Source organism: Bubalus kerabau, chromosome 4 (assembly GCF_029407905.1).
Source record: "Bubalus kerabau isolate K-KA32 ecotype Philippines breed swamp buffalo chromosome 4, PCC_UOA_SB_1v2, whole genome shotgun sequence".
NCBI lineage: Eukaryota > Metazoa > Chordata > Mammalia > Artiodactyla > Bovidae > Bubalus > Bubalus kerabau.
Window position 1 is genome coordinate 162,219,081 of NC_073627.1, and position 20,769 is coordinate 162,239,849.

Below are 20,769 nucleotides of genomic sequence, written 5' to 3' on the forward strand. Positions count from 1 at the left end.
ATTCCACAGCCAGAGGAGTCTGGCGGACTCCAGTCCATGGGGTCGCTAAGAGTGGACCACGACTGAGCACACACACACACACAATCAAGTAACGTGGTATTGGCACAGGACAGAAAATGAATAGACCCATGGAACACAATATAGAGTCCAGAAATGGAACATATAGATGGTCAATTGAATTTCAACAAAGGCAGAAATATTATTCAATGGGAAAAGAAAGTGTTTTCAATAAATGGTATTGGAACCGCTGGATAAACATATGGAGGAAAAAGGAATTTTAATTCCTACCACACCGGCCTCACAAAACGGATACAAAAGGGTGGAGCTGGAGGCTCCCGGTTCGTGTCTCCCCTGCCCAGTCCCCAGCCCACAGTCGCCCTAGCCTTGTAGGACCTAGGCTTGAGCCGCTTACCCAATACTGGACTCCCCACAACCTAAGTCCAGCAGAGCGCAGATGTTTCGGGACAGCTGGACGCGCCTGACCCACGTGGGGACCTCCTCCTCCTGGCCCGTTTGGTTTCATATGCCAATTAGCGTCCAGCAGTTCTGTTTCCCAAAGGCTTTAAAGAATCTACGGGGAAGAAAAATTTCCAAGAAAGGCTGAATGGAGTGGATTCCTCTAGCTTGCCTGACTGCAAGAGCAGTAGGGTCGAGAGGAGATCCTATGAAGTCCTGCGTGTGAAAGGCAGACGTTGACCCTGGCATTACTGCAACGCACAGGTAGTGATGGAGGACATCCGAAGCCTATTTGTGACCTGAATTCAGGCCCACCGATGGCCGTCTCTGTGACCTTCATTCTGTCCACCCACCTGTTCATTGAGTATCTACTCCAGTCAGGCACCTGGCTACTAAGATGCTAAGAGCAAACCTCTGATTCAACAACTTTCCCCTGGGACAGAGCTGCCATGTGACTCTGGAGACAGTGATACCCCTCCCTTGCACCCACACTGTCAATGAGCCTGGGAGGAGCAGAAGCTGAGAGCGGTAGTCAGAGGACCAGAGGTAGCTCAGGAGGGTCGTTGCCCCTGAGAAGGGATCCGGTTCAAGAAGAACCTTTAATGCCAACTCTGCGTGCTTCGGCCTTCCCAGGTGGCTCCCTGGTAAAGAATCCGTCTGCCAATGCAAGAGATGCAGGACAGGAGAGTTCCATCCCTGGATCGGGAAGATCCCTGGAGGAGGAAATGGCAACCTACTCCAGTATTCTTGTCTAGGAAAGCCCATGGACAGAGAAGGCTGGTGGGCCGCAGTCCATGGGGTCAGCAAAGTGTGGAACACGACTGAGCGACTGAGCACGCACAGGCTGCGTTCAACTCGCCGTCTAGAGAGAGAGACGGAGATTCTTATTTTTCCGGCACATCCTGAGTAAGACAAGGCGGGGCCACCTCTGCCTGCTTTCTCTGAAAGCGTGAGTACAGTGCGCGGGAGCGGCGGTATACAGAGGAGCTCCGCGGCGGCATACAGAGGAGCTCCGCGGCGGCATACAGAGGAGCTCCGCGGCGGCATACAGAGGAGCTCCGACGTCTGGCCATCAGAGGCGGGTTTCCAAGTTCCACGGACGACCGTGAAGATTCCTCATGACTGTGCCTGCCATCAACCTGCGGGGACCTCGACAGCGAACGCTGCCCGACCGCAAGCGGCAGCGGGGACGGAAGGCACCGGCCTCCTCGAGCGCCGGTGCAGGGCGCCCCGGTGGCCCCAAACTTCGGTTCGGGTACCTCGTCTTCGTCATGGGTGTCGTGTTGTGGGTGAGTACCACCGCGGGTACCACTCCGGAACGCGCGCCGGGTGGCCGGTAAATGGCGGCGGGAAAAGACCCGGCGGTGTGCATGCCCGGGTCAGCTGCGGCCGGGGCATGTCCGAGCGAGATCTACCGTGGGCTGCATGCGGGGAAGGAGCAGGTTCAGGGCCTGGCGGGACCGACCCGGGCCCAGAGGGAGAAGAGCCTGTGTTCTCCGTCCCGGTCCTAGGCTTGTCTGGCTGTCCCAGAAGTAAATTCCAAAGGAAAAAGAATGGAAAACTCTTTTGCAAGCTTCTCCGCTCCCCTTCCTTCCCCTCTCCTCCCTCCCGTGTCCCTTCTTCTTTTTCCTCTCCCCTCCCCTTTTTTGTTGAGATTCTAGAATATGCTCATCGCATCTATTCTTCCCCTCGATTTGTACAGAAAAGTAGCTTTCCCACCCTCTCTTGCATTCAGCACCCCTTCTGGGCTGCTGTCAGTCATTTTGCAAATTCCTTCCACTTTCTTCCGCAGCAACCCACAGGGCTTACAGGGTAAATCCCCAGTAATCAGGCGACTAGCCTCAGGGGCTCTGTCTAGTTTAGGAGGAAAGGGTCTGAAGATGTTCTTTTGATTTCTGTTTTGAGTCTGAAGCAGGTGTGGCATGCATCCTGAAAAAACTATTTAATGGCTGCCCTGAACTCCAGGCGGAAGGGTCTACTGTTAACCTAGCTGTCTTTTTACTTGTAAAAACAACCCCACAGCCACACCAATCTTAGAAGAAACAGGTCTCAGAGCACAGGAAGACCTTGAGAACAAGTCTGACACTATGGCTTTGTCACAGCTGATGAGGTTTAGAGTAAAAGAGAAACCCTGTATGATGTTACTTACACGTTACTTACACTTGCACGTGCAATAGAAAAATTACAACAAACTAGTGAGTAACACACAAAAAAGAAGCAGACTCAGGGATACAGAGAAAACCTGGTGGTTACCAGTGAGGAGAGGGAAGCAGGGAGGGGCAAGATAGGGATGAGGGGAAAAGAAGAGTTATTGTGAGATTATATGAAATCCTGTGTGTGAATCGCTTGAAAATTGTAAAGCACTATAGAATTTAAAGAATCTTTTGTTCAAAAAAAACCAAAACAAAACAAACAAAAAAACGAAACGGTGCAGCTTTTAGGGCCCATTTGTCCCCAGGGAGGAAAGAGTAGTGTTGTTTTGGGTGACCTATCAAGGGATAGTGAAAATCAAGCTCGACCCTAAAACAGTTACATCAGCTCCGGGAAGTCACATGGGAACACAGCAAGGTCCAACTAGTCTCTGCAAACCCAGCTAACAGTATTGCATCACTTGCGGGAAGTAAGTGGTAAGAAGCACGAAAGGAAATCCCCACTCGGGACTCAGCTCTAACTTCACCAGCTTGGTAGCTGTGGACAAATTGCTGAGCCGAACTGAAGACACTTCCACGACCCATCCTCCGTTCTCAGTTCCTTTCTTTCAATTGGCCAAGGCTCAAAGGCTGCAGGAATCTTAGTTCCCAACCTAGGATCCAGCCTTGACCCCCGCAGTGAAAGTGCGGCACCCTAACCACTGGACCGCCAGGGAAGTTCTCTCGTTTCCCTCTCTCTTTTGTCCCACGCTGCTGCTCCACCGCAGGCCTCCTGTCTCCCTCCTCTCTCTCTCTCTCTCTCACACCCCCAACCCACTCTCCACACACACACACCACAAGTCTGTGAGTGGCAAAGTCTCACATCTCCACCGCACCTGGTGCACCCCAGTGTTTGTCTCTCAAACAGCCCGAAATGGACATTACACACCAGGAAGCCTGCTCCTCGTCCATCCCAGCCCCACCCCCCCCCCGACTCCCGTTACTTTGACTTCGTTCTTGTCTGTGATCCTGGCACTGTGGGACTTTTCCCTCCATGTCCACACCTGTTCTCTGCCACTGGGAGTCTTGTCACATCTGCCTTGCAGCCCTTCCAGCTCTTTTCACCTTGGTGACTTTACGGGAATCGCTGTCTTTGCCTCAGGTTCCTGTGGCCAGAACTGCCCTGAGGAAAGCAAGGACCTCGCCTTGTCCCCAGTGCCCCACAGCCCCTGCACAGGGCTACTCAGCAGGCTGCAGACAGGACTCCCCCTGAATGCGTGGGTGGTGTGGGTTCTAAGATGCCTGCACTAATGTTAGTGTTGTGTCCTGCTCTGAGGGGCATGGAGGGTATTGATCTGGGTGGTGGGAAATGTGACCGGCAAGCTGGGGACAGAATAGAGATAACTGAATGTCAATGCTGAAGGATTGCCCAGGTCCATAGAAGACTATTTCAAGTTTTCATCTGATGTTACCAAAGATTTTTTAAACGTATATTTGTAGTGTTACAAGTGTCAATTCATCAGGAAGACATCTTAACCATAAATATATTGTGCCTAATAAAAGAGCTTTAAAAATACATAAAGCAAAAATGGATGAAATCAAAGGACTATCATATCACCCTTTAATGAAAATGAAAAAGGGTAGTAACATTATCGGGCTTCCCCAGTGGTTCAGCGGTAAAGAATCTGTCTGCCAATGCAGGAGACACAGGTTAGATCCCTAGGCTGGGGAAGATCCTCTGGAGGAGGAAATGGCAACCCACTCCAGCATGCTTGCTGTAATATCCCATAGAGGAGCCTGGCAGGCTACAGTCCAGGGGGTCTCAGAGTCTCTCACAACTTAGCCACTAAACAACAGCAAAAGTAACGCTGTTAACCATAACGGGAATTCCCCTGACCGTTCAGTGGTTAGGACTCTGCTGTCTTATGGAGGGCACAACAGGTTCATTGGTTGAGGAACTAACATCCTCAAAGCTGCACAGAGAGACCAAATTAAAAAAAAAAGAAAAAGAAAAATCAACCATCTTGATTTAATTGACATTCAGAGAGCACGCTTGCAACATCTAATGAAGACTCATTCTTTTTTGATGAAATGTGGTACTTCCACTAAGATAGACCACATTCTAGACAATTTAAAAAGTCTAAATAAGTTTAAAAGCAATGAAATCATATAAACTCTATTCTCTGACTTTAATGAAATTACATTGCTAGTCAAGAATGATCTCTAGAAAAGGACTCCAAAATTTGAATATTAAGCGACATCCTTCAAATCATTATGGTTCTTAGATGAAATCAAAAGAATATTTTTTTTGAATTTAAAAACAAATAGTAATGAATACATACTAAGTGGAAACTTGTGAAAAGCTGCTAACACAGTGCTTAAACTGCAGTTTTCAATTAAAGTGTGCTACCGCTGCTGCTGCTGCTAAGTCGCTTCAGTCATGTCCGACTCTGTGCGACTCCATAGACGGCAGCCCACCAGGCTCCCCCATCCCTGGGATTCTCCAGGCAAGAACCCTGGAGTGGGTTGCCATTTCCTTCTCCAATGCATGAAAGTGAAAAGTGAAAGTGAAGTCACTCAGTCGTGTCCGACTCTTTAGTGACCCCATGGACTGCAGCCTACCAGGCTCCTCCGTCCATGGGATTTTCCAGGCAAGAGTACTGGAGTGGGGTGCCATCACCTTCTCGGAATTAAAGTGTGAGTGCATGCTAAGTCACTTCAGTTGTGTCCTAGCCTTTGTAACCCTATGGACTGTAGCTCGCCATGCTCCTCTGTCCAAGGGATTCTCCAGGCAAGAATGGAGTGGGTTGTTGTGTCCTCCCCCTGGGAATCTTCCCGACCCAGGGACTGAACCCACATCTCTTTAAGTCTCTTGCATTGGCAGGTGGGTTCTTTACCACTGGTGCCACCTGGGAAGCTCTTCCAATTAAAGATGTTCTATTAAAAAGAATAGGGGGTTGGGAGAAGTGGGGAGTAAAATTTTTTTAAAGTAAAGAAAAAAAAGCGACCTGAAGATTCACATTTTTAAATCACCATAAAATAAGTGTAAATTAAACTCAGAAGAATAGGGAAAAAATAATAATATGAGTAGAAATCAATGAAATAGAATACAAATAATGAAAGGAATTGACAAACCAAGTGTTGATTCTCTGAAATGATTAACAAAATTAACAAACCAAATTTTAAAAGAAAAAAGGCCAAAAAAACAAAAAATACCAGTATCAACAATTAATGATAAGATATTATAACAAACTCTGCAGCCATAGAAAGGACAATAAGGGGAACTTAGGAATAATTTAATGTCAAATAAATTTGACAACTTGAATAAAATGGACAAATTCCTTGAGAATACTACTTAGCAAAACAGATACAAGATGAAAAGAAAATCTGATTAATCCTATATCTTTTTATGAATTAGAATTCATCACTTAAAATCTTACAGCAATGAAAACTGCAGGCCCATGTAGTTTCATTGAGGAATTCTATAAATATTCATAGAAAAAATAATATCAGTCTTATACAAATTCTTTCAGAAAATATGAACAGGCAACAGTTCTTCACTGTTTTATAAAGCCAGCACAACCCTGGTATCTAAAACTTACAATGACATTACCAAAAAAAAAAAATACTGACTAACATCTATTATACACGCAAAAACCCTTCATTAAGGAACTTCCCTGGTGGTCCAGTGGTTAAGACTCTCCCTTTCCAATACAGGGCTTCCCTGGTGACTCAGATGGTAAAGAATCTGCCTGCAGTGGGGGAGACCCAGAGTTGATCCCTGGGTTGGGAAGATCCCTTGGAGAAGGGAATGGGTACCCACTCCATTATTCTTGCCTGGAAAATTCCATGGACAGGGGAGCCTGGCTGGCTACAGTCCATGGGATCGCAAAGCTGGACACAGCTGAGCGACTAACACTTTCACTTGCATAGTTTGAAATCAAGAAGCAAGATGCCACCAGCCTTCCTCATCTTTTCTAAAAAATTACTTTGGCTCTTCAGAGTCTTTTATGGTTCTGTAAAAAGTTTAATTCTTTGCCCTATTTCTGTGAAAAGTGCCATTGAAATTTTGATAAAAATTGCATCGAATCTATAGATTTCTATGGGTATATGGACATTTACAAATATTGATTATTCAAATCCATAAGCATGGACTATTTTTCCATTTATTTGTGCAGTTTTCAATGTACAGGTCTTTGACCTCCTTGGCTAAATTTATTCAACTTCTTCATAGGAATTTTATTTTTTTGATGCCACTGTAAATTAGATTGTTTTCTTATTTCTCTTTCTGCTGGTTTGTTATTCATGTAAAGAAATGCACCATATGTTTTCATATTGATGTTTATATCCTGTAACTATACTGGCTTCATTTATTAGTCTTAAGAGGTTTTTTTTCAATGGAGTGTTTAGCATTTTCTATACATAATATCATGTCACCTGCAAAATGTGACACTTTTAGTTCCTCCTTTCCAAGTTGGATGCTTTTTATTTCTTTTTCTTACCTAATCGCTCTGGCTGGGACTTCTAATACTATGTTAAATAAAGATGACAAAAGTGAGTGTCTTTATCTTGTTCCTGATCTTAGAGGAGATAATTTCAGCTTTTCACTATGGAATATGGTGTTTGCTGTGGCCTTGTCACATAGGGTTTTATTTGTTGAGGTGTATTTACTCTATGTCTGCTTTGTTGAGAGTTTTATCATAAATCAATATTGAATTTGTCAAATGCTTTTTTTGTACCCATTGAGATGATCATATGACTTTTGTTCTTCATTTTACTAATGTGGTATATCACATTGACTGTGATTTTTTTTTTTATTTGTAAATTTTGAACCATAGTTTGCATCCTTAGAATAAATCCCACTGATTATGTTGTATGGTCCTTTTAATGTATTGTTGAATTCAGCTTTCTAATATTTTGTTGATGACTTTTGCATTTGTGTTCATCAAGAATATTGGCCTGTAAATTTCTTTGTGTGTGTATGTGGCTGACTTCCAGTCAACCTGAATCTAGGCACTGAGATCTTCCTCTTTGGGATAGTGTTACTGCAAGTGTGTGTGTAGGTCTGGCTGCTCTCTGCCCAAAAGCCAATAAACAGTCCAGGTTGGTGGTAAGGAAAGTTTGCTTTATTTCAGATGCGGACAACTGGGGGGCGAGAGTGGTGAACATCTCTCTGAAGGCCGACTCCCCGCCCCCACCGGCAACCTGTGGGCAAGAGCTTTTATAGACAGAAGTGAGGAGGGAGCCACATACAGAAACAGCAGAGTCAGCTCTGATAGTCATCTTCAAATTGATCATCGGTGGTCTGACCAACATCATCTTAATTGTTTTAGGTCCAGTTCCAGGGTCCATTTGTTTCCATTTCTCTGAGGCCAGTTCTTGGAATTGTGGCAGCTCATATCCTGGGTACAGTCTGGTCATCATGTAGTTAACTTCCCCACTTGGGGTTTCAGTATCTGTAAGACAGCTCACCATGAAGATGCTCAACATCACTCATTATCAGAGAAATGCAAATCAAAACCACAGTGAGATACCATCTCACACGGATCACAATGGCTGCTATCAAAAAGTCCACAAACAATAAATGCTGGAGAGGGTGTGGAGAAAAGGGAACCCTCTTACACTGTTGGTGGGAATGCAAACTAGTACAGCCACTATGGAGAACAGGGTGGAGATTCCTTTAAAAACTGGAAATCGAACTGCCATATGACCCAGCAACCCACTGCTGGGCATACACACCAAGGAAACCAAAATTGAAAGAGACATGTGTACTCGAATGTTCATCGAAGCACTGTTTACAATAGCTAGGTCACGGAAGCAACCTAGATGTCCATCAGCAGATGAATGGATAAGAAAGCTGTGGTACATATACACAATGGAATCTTACTCAGCTATTAAAAAGAGTGCATTTGAATCAGTTCTAATGAGGTGGATGAAACTGGAGCCTATTATACAGAGTGAAGTAAGTCAGAAAGAAAAACACCAGTACAGTATACTAATACATGTATACGGAATTTAGAAAGATGGTAACGATAACCTGTATGGGAGACAGCAAAAGAGACACAGATATAAAGAACAGACTTTTGGACTCTGTGGGAGAAGATGAGGGTGGGATGATTTGAGAGAATAGCATTGAAACATGTATATTATCATAGTTAACTAGATCTCCAGTCTCGGTTCGATGCATGAGACAGGGTGCTCAGGGCCGGTGCACTGGGATGACCCCGAGAGATGGGATGGGGAAGGAGGTGAGAGGGGGTTCAGGATGAGGAACACATGTACACCCACGGCTGATTCATGTCAATGTATGGCAAAAACCACTACAATATTGTAGTTAGCCTCCAATTAAATTAATTAAAAAAAAAAAAAAGACAGCTCACAGGATATGGCTCAGAATATTATCTGTAGCCCTTGAGAAAGAAAGAAAGATCCTTGACTAAGCTTAATGACTACATTATTATTGTTTGGTCTCCTTTGACTATTTTCTTTAGTTTCTGCATTTCTCACTTCTTTGATGAAACTTATTCTTGGACTGAAGTTTTCCATAGACAAGAGGCAGGCAAAGGACATAGTGGGGGGAGGGGCAAGGACCATAGTGTCCTGCTCCGTTGCAATAGGACAGGTCTTGGCACATGCTCAACTACTGGGAACTCTTAAAAAATATAGTAGGCTGCTTCAACAATCCCAAGAGTTTGAGAGATGACTAAGAGCAGGCTGAATGAAAAATTCATTTCTTACACAAGGCAACTCCTTCAAGACTGGGAGAGAGGGGGTTTCATCTACTGTATAGAAAGAAACACAGAGAGTCAAGCAAAATGAAGAAACAGAGAAACCTGTTCCAAGTCACTAAATGAGATAAAGCCTTAGGAAGAAGCCTTAATGAAATGGAGATAAATAATTTAGTTGATAAAGAGTTCAAAGTAATGGTCATAAAGAAGCTTGCTGAACTGGGGAGAAGAATGGATGAACACAGTGAGAACTTCAACAAAGAGATGGGAAATATAAGAAACTGTCAAATAGAAGCCACAGAGCTGAAACATACAATAACTGAACTGAAAAACAATAGAAGGGTTCAGCAGCAGACTAGGTAAAGTAAAGAAAGGATCAGTCATCTCAAAGACAAAGCAGTGGAAACTTCCCTGGTGGCCCAGTGGTTAAGACTCCAGCTTACAGTGCAGGGGAAAGTGAAAGTGAAATTCACTCAGTCCTGTCTGACTATGTGCGACCCCTTGGACTCTGTGGATCACGATAAACTGTGGAAAATTCTGAAAGAGTTGGGACTACCAGACCACCTGACCTGCCTCTTGAGAAACTGTATGCAGGTCAGGAAGCAACAGTTAGAACTGGACATGGAACAACAGACTGGTTCCAAATAGGAAAAGGAGTACGTCACGGCTGTATATTGTCACCCTGCTTATTTAACTTCTATGCAGAGTACATCATGAGAAACCCTGGGCTGGAAGAAGCACAAGCTGGAATCAAGATTGCCGGGAGAAACATCAATAACCTCAGATATGCAGATGACACCATCCTTATGGCAGAAAGTGAAGAGGAACTAAGAAGCCTCTTGATAAAAGTGAAAGAGGAGAGTGAAAAAGTTGGCTTAAAGCTCAACATTCAGAAAGCGAAGATCATGGCATCTGGTCCCATCACTTCATGGGAAATAGATGGGGAAACAGTGTCAGACTTTATTTTTTGGGGCTCCAAAATCACTGCAGATGGTGATTGCAGCCATGAAATTAAAAGACACTCCTTGGAAGGAAAGTTATGACCAACCTAGGTAGCATATTGAAAAGCGGAGACATTACTTAGCCAACAAAGTCCGTCTAGTCAAGGCTATGGTTTTTCCAGTGGTCATGTACGGATGTGAGAGTTGGACTGTGAAGAAAGTTGAGCGCCAGAGAATTGATGCCTTCGAACTGTGGTGTCGGAGAAGACTCTTAAGAGTCCCATGGACTGCAAGGAGATCCAACCAGTCCATTCTGAAGGAGATCAGTCCTGGGTGTTCTTTGGAAGGACTGATGCTAAAGCTGAATCTCCAGGTCTTTGGCCACCTCATGCGAAGATTTGACTCATTGGAAAAGACTCTGATGCTGGGAGGTATTGGGGGCAGGAGGAGAAGGGGATGAGATGGCTGAATGGCATCACTGACTCCATGGACATGAGTTTGAGTGAACGGGAGTTGGTGATGGACAGGGAGGCCTGGCGTGTTGCAATACATGGGATCGCAAAGAGTTGAACACAACTGAGCGACTGAACTGAACTGGACTATACAGTCCATGAAATTCTCCAGGCCAGAATGCTGGAATGGATAGCCGTTCCCTTCTCCAGGGGTTTCTCTCAACCCAAGGATCAAACCCAGGTCTCCCGCATTGCAGGCGGATCCTTTACCAGATGAGCCATCAGGAAAGCCCAAGATTACTGGAGTGGGTAGCCTATCCCTTCTCTAGCAGATCTTCCCGACCCAGGAATTGAACTGAGGTCCCCTGCACTGCAAGTGGATTCTTTACCAGCTGAGCTACCAGAAAGCAATGCAGAAGATGTAGGTTCAATCCCTGGTCAGGGAACTGAGGTCCCATATGCCACGGTGCAACTAAGCACACGCTGCGACTACTGAGCTCACACACCACAACCTGAGAGTCCATGCACTGCAACAAAAGAGCCACGTGACAAAACTAAGACCTGATGCAACCAAATAGACAAATATATATTTTTCAAAATGTTTTAAAAAAAGACAAAGCAGTGGAACTTGCCCAATCAGAACATCAGAGAAGAAAAAGAATGAAATCAAGTGAAGATAGCTTCAGGAACTTATGGGACAACATTAAAGGACATTATAGGGCAATACTGCATTATAGGGCTCCAAAGGAGAACTAGAAAGGGGCAGAAAACTTATTTGATTAAATAATGGCTGAAAACTTACCTAATGTGGGGAAGGAATCAGACATCTAGATACAGGAAGCTCAGAAAGTTCCAAATAAGGGCCTTAAAGAGATCATTTGTGCTACTGCTGCTGCTGCCTTAAAGAGATCCTTACTAAGACACATTATAATTAAAATGTCAAAAGTTAAAGATAATGGAGAGAATATTAAAAACAGCAAGAGAAAAACAACTTGTTACATACAAGGGAACCCCCATAAGGCTATCAACAGACTTTTCAGCACAAAAATTGCAAGTCAGAAGGAAGTGGCACAATATATTCAAAATGCTAAAAGGAAAAAAACCTCTAACCAGTAATACTCTACATGGCAAAGTGATTATTCATTAATCGAAGAGAGAGAAACAGTTTTCCAGACAGCTGGCCCTAAAGAATGGTCAAGAGTGGTAAAGAACTCGCCTGCCAATTCAGGAGACTCGGGAGATGCAGGTTCCATCCCTGGGTGGGGAAGATCCTCTGGAGGAGGACATGGCAACTCACTCCAGTATTCTCGCCTGGAAAATTCCACGGGCAGAGGAGCCTGGTGGGCTCCAAAAAGTCGGACATGACTGAGCACATTATGGTTATGGTTACCAAACAAAAGCTAAAGGAGTTAATCACTAAACTGGCCTTAAAACAGATGTTAAAAGAATTTTTTTAAGCTGAAAATAAAAGCCATTAAATAATAACAAGAACAGATAAGAAAGAATAAATTTCACTGGAAGGTAAATATTTAGTAACAGTACTGGTTTGATTACTTATAAAGCTAATATGAAGCTTAAAGACAAAAGCAGTAAAAATAACTATGATTACAATAATTAACAAAGGAATATTCAAGATGAAAAGATGTGAAAAGTGACATCAAAAATGTACAATGTTGGGCGTAGGAGACTAAAAATGATGAGCTTTAGAATGGGGTCACACTTGTTATCAACTTAAAATAGACTGTTATAGATATAAGTTGTCATATGTGGGGCTTCCTGGGTAGCTCAGCTGGTAAAGACTCCCCTGCAATGCAGGAGACTCCGATTCAATTCCTGGGTTGGGAGGTTCCCCTGGAGAATGGACAGGCTACCCACTTCAGTATTCTTGGGCTTCACAAAACAAACCCTATAGTTAATACACAAAAGATCAATGTCTTTTAAAACCTGAGGATAGTTCCTTAACATTTGATCCTGTAATCTGATTTTTTGTTTGTTTGCACTATGTATAATGCTTATTTGTAAAAGTGTGTGTGTGAGTGTGTGTATGTGTGTGTGAACTGCTTGAGGAGGGAGAGGGAGTCTCCTCATGGGCCGGGGTACCTGATTCTTGGTCCACACACTTGACATTGCTCCAGGGGGTATAGGCCATGGCCATGAGCTTCCTCAGGGCACCTGGGTACAGACACAGGGATGACGTAGAGGACCCATCAGGGACAGCTGGCTGGATGAGGAGAAGGAAGGGGCAACCTCCTGTCCCAGGTCTTCTGACAAGACAGAGGAGAGGGGACAGGCTCCTGCTGTCTGCAGGTCATGATCCCTTCACTCCCCCTCATTGGGCGGGAAAAGGATCCAGGCTTGTGCCCTGCAGCCCCCGGGCTCCTGCTGAGTGTTCAGAGCTGTCCTTGCAGGGCCTCTGCAAGGCCCACCCTGGCCTCCCTGGGCTGCAGGGGGAGTCCTGTGAGGGGAGGCCTCATCTAGGTCAAGGGTCACAAGGGTGTGGGCACAAGCTGAGCTTCATGCTTCAGTCAAGCTTTAAATACGAGGCCCTCTCGTCCTCCACCTGTTGACTCTTCCTGCCAACCTCAGCCAACACTGGAGTGTCAGAGGACAGCGAATTACTATTGACCTTCAAGTCCCTAAATAGGAAAGATTCAGGTGCTACTGGGGAACAGGGCTGGGTGTGAGGCCAGTCAAGTTGGCTCAGGGTTTTATGGGAACCTTGAAGGAGCACACTCGTGGCCTCATTATGACTTCTGTCTGCTGTCAGCACCTTTGGTCTTTCTAGGCCCCTTCTTGCTTACAAAAACAATTAAAGATTATATTTAGGACTCAATAGGTATAAAGATGAATATACCTGAGACTGAACTCTATGCAAATAGTTTTGTATGATTTCAAGATTTTTTTTAAAAATTGGAGTATAATTGCTTTACAATATTGTATTATTTTCTGCTGTACAATGAAATGAATCAGCTATATGTATACACATAGCCCTCCCTCTTGGACCTCCCCAATCCTCTAGGTCATCACAGAGAATGAAGGTGAATTCCCTGTGCTATGCAGCAGGTTCCCACTAGTTATTTATTTTACACGTGGCGGTGTATATATGTCAATCCCAATCTCCCAGTTCATCCCATCCCTCCCTCCCCCACCTCCACCCCCATCCCATGTCCAGATGTGTGTCCTATACATTTGTGTCTCTCCTCCTGCCCTGCAATAGGTTCATCTGTACCATTTCTCTAGATTCTACAAATATACCGAAAAATTTTTCGTGGGCCACTGATGGGATCATGGGCTCTAACCTGCAGCCTGCTGTGCCCAGTGGAGAAGCTAGCTTGGCCTAAGGGGAAATGTGTTGAAGAGGTGTGGTGATGGACACTGCAAGGGGCAGTGTGGGGCCACACAGTCGGATAAGGAGGGGCCTCTGCAGCCCCAGAAGACCCCACCAGCATGGGAAAGCCTGGGGGCGGTTGGGGCTCTATAGGAAGAGGGGAGAAAATGGGGTACAGGGAAGCTCAGGAGTTTCCCTGGTGGCTCAGATGGTAAAGAATCTGTCTGCCACACGGGAGACCCAGGTTTCACCCCTGGGTCGGGAAAATCCCCTGAGAAGGGAATGATCCCCTGATCCCCTGGAGAAGGCAGTGGCTACCCACTCCAGTATTCTTGCCTGGAGAATCCCATGGATAGAGGATCCTGGCAGGCTACAGTCCATGGGGTCGCAAACAGTTGGACATGACTTAGTGACTAAACAACAACAATCAATATAAAACATTGCTGGACTTTTTTTCTTAAATACTGTCTTTGAAATTCAGAATGTATTTTTCATTTGCAACACATCTTGATTCAGAGAAGTTGTTTGAAGTGCTCCATTCCCATAAGGACCTGGTGATTACTCTATTGAACAGCACCACCTGGGCCTCTAGAACTTAGAGAAGGAAGTCCTAATTCTGGTTCTCAAGGAGCTCCTAGTCATTAAGAGACACAAAGAGGCACAGACAAAATACAGTGATGAGGGAAGAGCCTTCAAACAAAGCTCATGCCATTGGGCTCTGGCGGGAAAACAAGAGGAAAAATGGGTCCGACCTGTAGCGAATCAAACAGTGACCCACAGGAAGGGGCTCTGTGATCTGGAACTGAGCTGAAGACGTGGAAGAGCTGTCACAACCCGGGACCCCATGTCCCTAGGCTTGACCTTCACCTCCCGGGCTCTCCTCCTTCAGATGACCTCAGTCTTCCTTGCAGGATCTGTCTCTCTCATGTAATTCATATTTATTAATAATTAAGATGCTCTTAAAAAAACCCAACCTTTAAAACCTTTCCTTAATAATGTGTTATGGTGATGACACTTCCTATTAATGATAAAAAATTCACTCTTCAATAATGATGATACAGCAACTAGGATGCCTTCTGAAAAAGAATGATGTTTCTTCCTCATGCCCCTCTTATTGGATAATTAAAAGTAGGTGGATCAATGAATGAATTGTAATATATGAAACCAGAAGAGTACTGCAAAAATATGAGAAAAAATGTCTTACCACTTTGGAGAGGGGAAGAACTTCTTCAGTATGAAAACAAATTATAAAACTTGCCCAAAGCTATATAAAAATTAAGAAGAAAGCCAAAGGGAAGAAATCATGACAAAGATAAAAACAAACTAGAAAAAAAGTACTCAGAACACAAATCACACTTAGAAATGTAATTTCCTTAATCTGTAAGGATTCATAATAAACCGAAAGAAGATCAACGGGAAAATAGTCGACTTGAACAACATTATAAAACAATTAGACCAACAGACATCTATTGAATACTCCAGTCAATAACAAAATACATTCTTCTCAAGTGTGCATGGAACATTCTCCAGAATAAACCATATACTAGCTCATAAAACAAATATCAATATATTTAAAAGGAGAGCCATAATAGAACACATACCCTCCCACCACAATGGAATGAAATTAGAAATCACAAACAGGAAGGAATTGGGGAACTTCACAGCTATGATAAAATTTAAACAACACACTTTCAAATAACCAATTAGTCAAAGAAGATATCAAAAAAGAAATTGTAAAATCTTTTAAGATGAATGAAATTGAAGATACCGTATACCAACACTTATGGGATATAGCTAAAGCAGCTGAAAACTTAGAAAGAAATTTATGCCTATAAATGACTGCATTCAGGAAGAAGAAAAATCTCAAATCAATAACCTAATACTATTGAGTGACACACTAGAAAATGAAGAACATACTAAAGGTAAAGTAAACAGAGGAAGGAAATAGTACAGATTAGAACAGAAAGTAATGAAACTAAAGCTAGAAAAGCAACAGAGTCCATGCTGATGAGCGTGTGGTGGACCTTGTGGGGCCCTGGCCCTTCTGCTTGCCCAGGACTGCAGTAGAAACAGGAAAAGGCCGTTCTGGTCCCATCTTGTGCCCCAAGAGGAAGTGGTAAAGGAGGGAGATCAGGTTCATGGAGGGGAAGGGAGCCAGCTGTGGTAGACTGGTTGCTCTAAGAGATGTTATGTTATTTATCACCTGTCTTGTTTTCACTAGCTGTCAATATATTCCTGAAACCTAAAGCAGGCAGCACAGAGCGGGTGCTCCTATGGTTGTTGAATGATTGAATAAAGGCTGCATGTATTCCACTGTGTGGTGGTTATAATATTTAGTAATAATCCTCCTAAAACTAAACATTTCTGATTTTTTTCAAAATTATTACATTGAATATATTTGAAAATAAAACCATATATGTTTTCTGATGACGTTAGTAGGTGACTTTCTAGAAGAGTAGAATCTGGGTCAACCCACGAAGCATATTTTGTATTTGTAAATATACAAGTGTATTTTTACTGTAACCCAGCTACACACACACTTGGGCACAGGTGCATCCAGCTTTGGTTCCTAGAATTCAGTAGCTTTGATCTGATGCTGTGGGTCTTTCTTTGTTTTATTTTCTTAACTGTGAAAAAAAATTTCATATGATCCATTTATTTATTTATATTTTTGGCTGCGGTAGGTCTTCATTGCCGCACGCGGGCTTGTTCTAGTTGCAGTGAGCAGGGGCTGCTCTTCAGTGCAGTGCCCAGGTTTCTCATTGCAGTGGCTTCTCTTATTAGGGAGCATGGGCACCGGGCACGCAGCCTCAGTAGTTCCAGCACTTGGGCTCATTAGTTGCAGTTCGAGGGCTCTAGAGCTCTGGCTCAGTAGTTGTGGTGCATGGGCTTAGTCGTTCCACAGCATATGAGATCTTCCTGCACCAGAGATCGAGCCTGTGTCCCCTGCATTGGCAGGCAGATTCTTATCCATTGTGCTCCCAGGGAAGTCCTAAATTAAGTTTTAAGAAAAGAATGAGGTTGGATCCTAGTTTCATGTAGAAATTCTTATCATTGTGGATGCAGCCTCCTGTTTTGAGATGGTTTCAAAAAATCAAAATTGGTACTTAATTTTATCTTTTCACCTTCCCTGGAGACTATCGCATGCTTTCATTTCCTTATTTAGACTACTGATAACGGTGCAAAGCATCTCCGCACTTGTTGAATAACTATTACTTCCGTTTTCCTAAGTGCCCTCATATATAGTCCTCATTTGAGTCACATATATCCTGGGATGGAGTGCCTGTCCTGATGGGGTGGGTGGGAAAGGACTACTGGGGCAGAAGAGACTGTGTGGGGTGCTGGGAGTGTTCTGTGTCTTGACTGGGTGATGGCTACTCAGCTGCATACAGTTATCAAAGCTGGAGCAGATACTTAAGGAGTGCGGATTACTGCAGGGAATGGTCTGTAAAAATAGAAACTATGAAAAGGAATCAACACAAAATTGTAGGGCTGAAAAGTCAAATAGCTGAAGTGAAAAATCCACACTACACGTGTTTAACTGTGCAATTGACCGGTAGAAGAAAGGAAAAGAACACAGGACAGATAGCCTCTGCATGTGCATTTCCTAAAGAAAGCACCGAGTCCCTGGTTTATCTCTTCTCCTAGAAAGGGAAACAATTGGAGATCCCTTTGAAGAGTTTGTTGATATTATCAAACAATACAAGAAATAGCTAATTATCCACTAGCTAGAAGAGACTCATGTATTCATGAATCCATGACCTAAATACATAACTTTATATAAAAAGAAGCATGTGTGTACTTTCCTCCCCCTCCTTGCAGTCTCCTCTGGAGAAGCTGTGAGTGGCACAGGGGCAGGGGTGTATGTTCTTGCTGGGTGATTCACTCCTTCCTTCCCCTCTTTATGCCTGCATGGGTGTGTCTCCTGCTCTGACTCAAGATTTCCAGGCACCAGGTTTCTTGGAGGCTGGAATTCAGCCTCTCCTCCGTCCATCTCCTCCCTGCCCTTCCCCTGGGAAAGGGGCCCCAGCCGGGCCTGACTCCCCACAGCCTGCCCCAGTGGTGTCTCTGGGTTGCACCTGGGCCTGCTAGGCTCCTGGAGGTGCAGACTGGCTGTGACAGCTGTCAGGAAGGTATCTTGCTTGCTGGGGTCCTTCTGTGGCCCCTCACTTGTGAGCCTCCTGCCACTCCGGGGCCACCTTCTCTTTCTGTCCCCACTGGCCTTTCTGTATCCTTCTCAGTAGGCCTGGTGACTCAGCCCTGCAACCTCACAGAGACCCGTTTTTTTTGTTTTTTTTTTTTCCTCTCGTGGACCTTAGGGCCTAGCTGTTCTCCCTTTTGAGTTGCTGGGAGGCTCCACAGTCAGGTTTCTGTCCCCTTCCCAAAGCCAAGGTGCTGAGTACAGAGCTGTATCCACTCCCAGGGGCTGCCCTTCTGCCCCTGCCCATTGGCCCCTCTGCCTCACCCTGAAGCCATGGGAGCACAACCTGCTGTTTTAATCCCCCACAGTCCTCCAGTGCCATCTCTCCTCTGCTCCACAGTCTGCTCCTGCTCATTTATCCCCGCTTTCCTCCAAACCAGCACCAGATGTCCTGTGACAGCTCACAGTAGGAAACTCCCATCCTCCAGCTCTGTACCTTTTTTCCTGACATTTCACTTTTTCCCTAATCTCCCCACCCCAACATGGACACTACATCTCCTGTGGGGCTGTCTCTGACAGGAAGATAACCGTGAGAAGAGAAGTGCATTCCCAAGATGGCATGTAACTGTTGTTATGTTGGAGCCCTTCAACCACCCTTTCTCCCAAAAACCTCAATCACCAGCATCCTGAGAGCCAAGAACTTGTGAATATATTTGAAAATAGATTATATTAGATTCTTGATCATCTTCTTACTAGAACATGAGGCTTCCTAGAAGAAATAGAATATCTGGGTTAACCTAGAGTGGTATTTTTTTCTACACACACACACACACACACACACACACACACAAATACCCACGCACTGTTTTGGTTCTTACCAACAGTTTGTTCATTTCGGTCTGGAGATTGGGGGAGCTATGATGTCAGGGTTGCTCACAATTGATTCCATGTACTTGTTCTGCCCCATGATGGAGAAAAGTCAGGCCCAGGACTGGAGTTGAGAAGTCAGAGGGTTTTATGTTTGGGCCGGGACAGGGGCAGGTCTGTACAGAGCTCTTCAGAATTCTGCAGGTGAATGAGGGCAGACCCTGGCAGAGTGTTCACACCTTCAGAGGGAGCATGAGATCCTCAGAGGGGGAATGTCATCACCGTAGGGAGGGAAGACCCCGTGGAAGGGAAGTGGTCCAGACAAAGCTCACCCCCATCCTGTATGCCCTGGTCTGTAGCGGAAAGCAGGGACCTGCATTTCCTGGCTTCCCTGGTGGCTTAGATGGTAAAAAATCTGTCTGCAATGCAGGAGACCTGGGTTCAATGCCTGCGTCAGGAAGATCCCCTGGAGGAGGGAAAGGCAACCCACTCCAGTATTCTTGACTGGGAAATCCCATAGACAGAGGAGCCTTGCAGGCTATAGTCCATAGGGTCGCAAAGAGTTGAGCAAGATTGCAACTAACACTAACGGTTATAGAAAATAAACATACCATTATGGCAACACTCAGATAATACATAAAGGTTCCTATGAGCAATCTCTCTCCAGCACTGTCCTGTTTGGCTCTTGACTGCAGCTAAGGACAGGGAAAAATCGCCCATGAAAAGATGCCCCAAAAAGGTGATGGGGTGACACATGACGTCACCCATACCATTCTCAACTTCCCCAGGAGAAAGAGTAATGGCGGTTACAATGACTTCTCCCTCCAAAGCGCATGCATTCTGGTGTCTTCTTGTGTCCTTCCTCAAAAGGGGAGGATCCCACATGTGACTGGGCTTTTGAAAGCATAACTCCTTCACAAGAGAGCTCTGAGAGAAGCCTAGTGGTATTTGAATCTTGTTTGACATTTTTTGATTGTAACAAAAGGGCAATAAGAAGTACCCTTTGCTGATCTAGAGGTGTCTTCCTTATCTGGAAGTGCTCTGAGTGGCATAATTCACAGGAAATCTGAAAACTTTTCCCCTAAGATCAGGAAAAAGACAAGGATGCCCCACTGACAACTTTTATCCACATAGTACTGCAAGTCCTAGCCAGAGGAATTAGGCAAGGAAAAGAGGCATCCAAATAGGAAACCAAGAAGTAAAACTGTCACTATTCTCAGATACATGATATTATATATAGAAAACCCTCAAGACTCCATCAAAAACTCTTAGAATAAATGAATTCAATAAAGCTACAGGATACAAAATCAGCATGAAAAAACCTATTGTATTTCTTTATGTTAATAATAAACCAGCAGAAAGAGAAATTAAGGAAATAATGTCATTTACAGTTGCATCAAAAAGAATAAAATTTCTAGGAATAGATTTAACCAAGGAGGTGAAAGATATGCATATTGAAAAGAGGACATTGAAGAAGACACATCTGTGACAACATGGATGGGCCTTGAGGGCATTATGCTAAGTGAAATAAACAGGACAGAGAAAGCAACTACAATATAATCTCTATTATATGTGAAATCTTAAAGAAAAATCAAGCTCAGAGATACAGGGAACAAATTGATAGCTGCCAGAAGTAGGAGGCAGCAGGGTGGGGTGGGAGAAATGGGTGAAGAGGATCAAAAGGCAAAAAGAAAAGGAAAAAGGACTGGATGTAAACTGAGAGTTAA

General features: G+C 44.4%; 1 protein-coding gene across 1 annotated transcript in view; it reads left to right on the forward strand.

Annotated features, from left to right (window-relative positions):
• The first annotated feature begins 1,506 nt into the window (after positions 1 to 1,506).
• Positions 1,507 to 20,769, forward strand: part of LOC129650569 (tumor necrosis factor receptor superfamily member 10D-like) — a 28,378-nt gene continuing 9,115 nt past the window's right edge. The window contains exon 1 of the mRNA XM_055579194.1: positions 1,507 to 1,745. Within this exon, the coding sequence (XP_055435169.1) occupies positions 1,575 to 1,745 (171 nt within the window). The 5' untranslated portion in view covers positions 1,507 to 1,574. The remainder of the gene's footprint in view (positions 1,746 to 20,769) is intronic.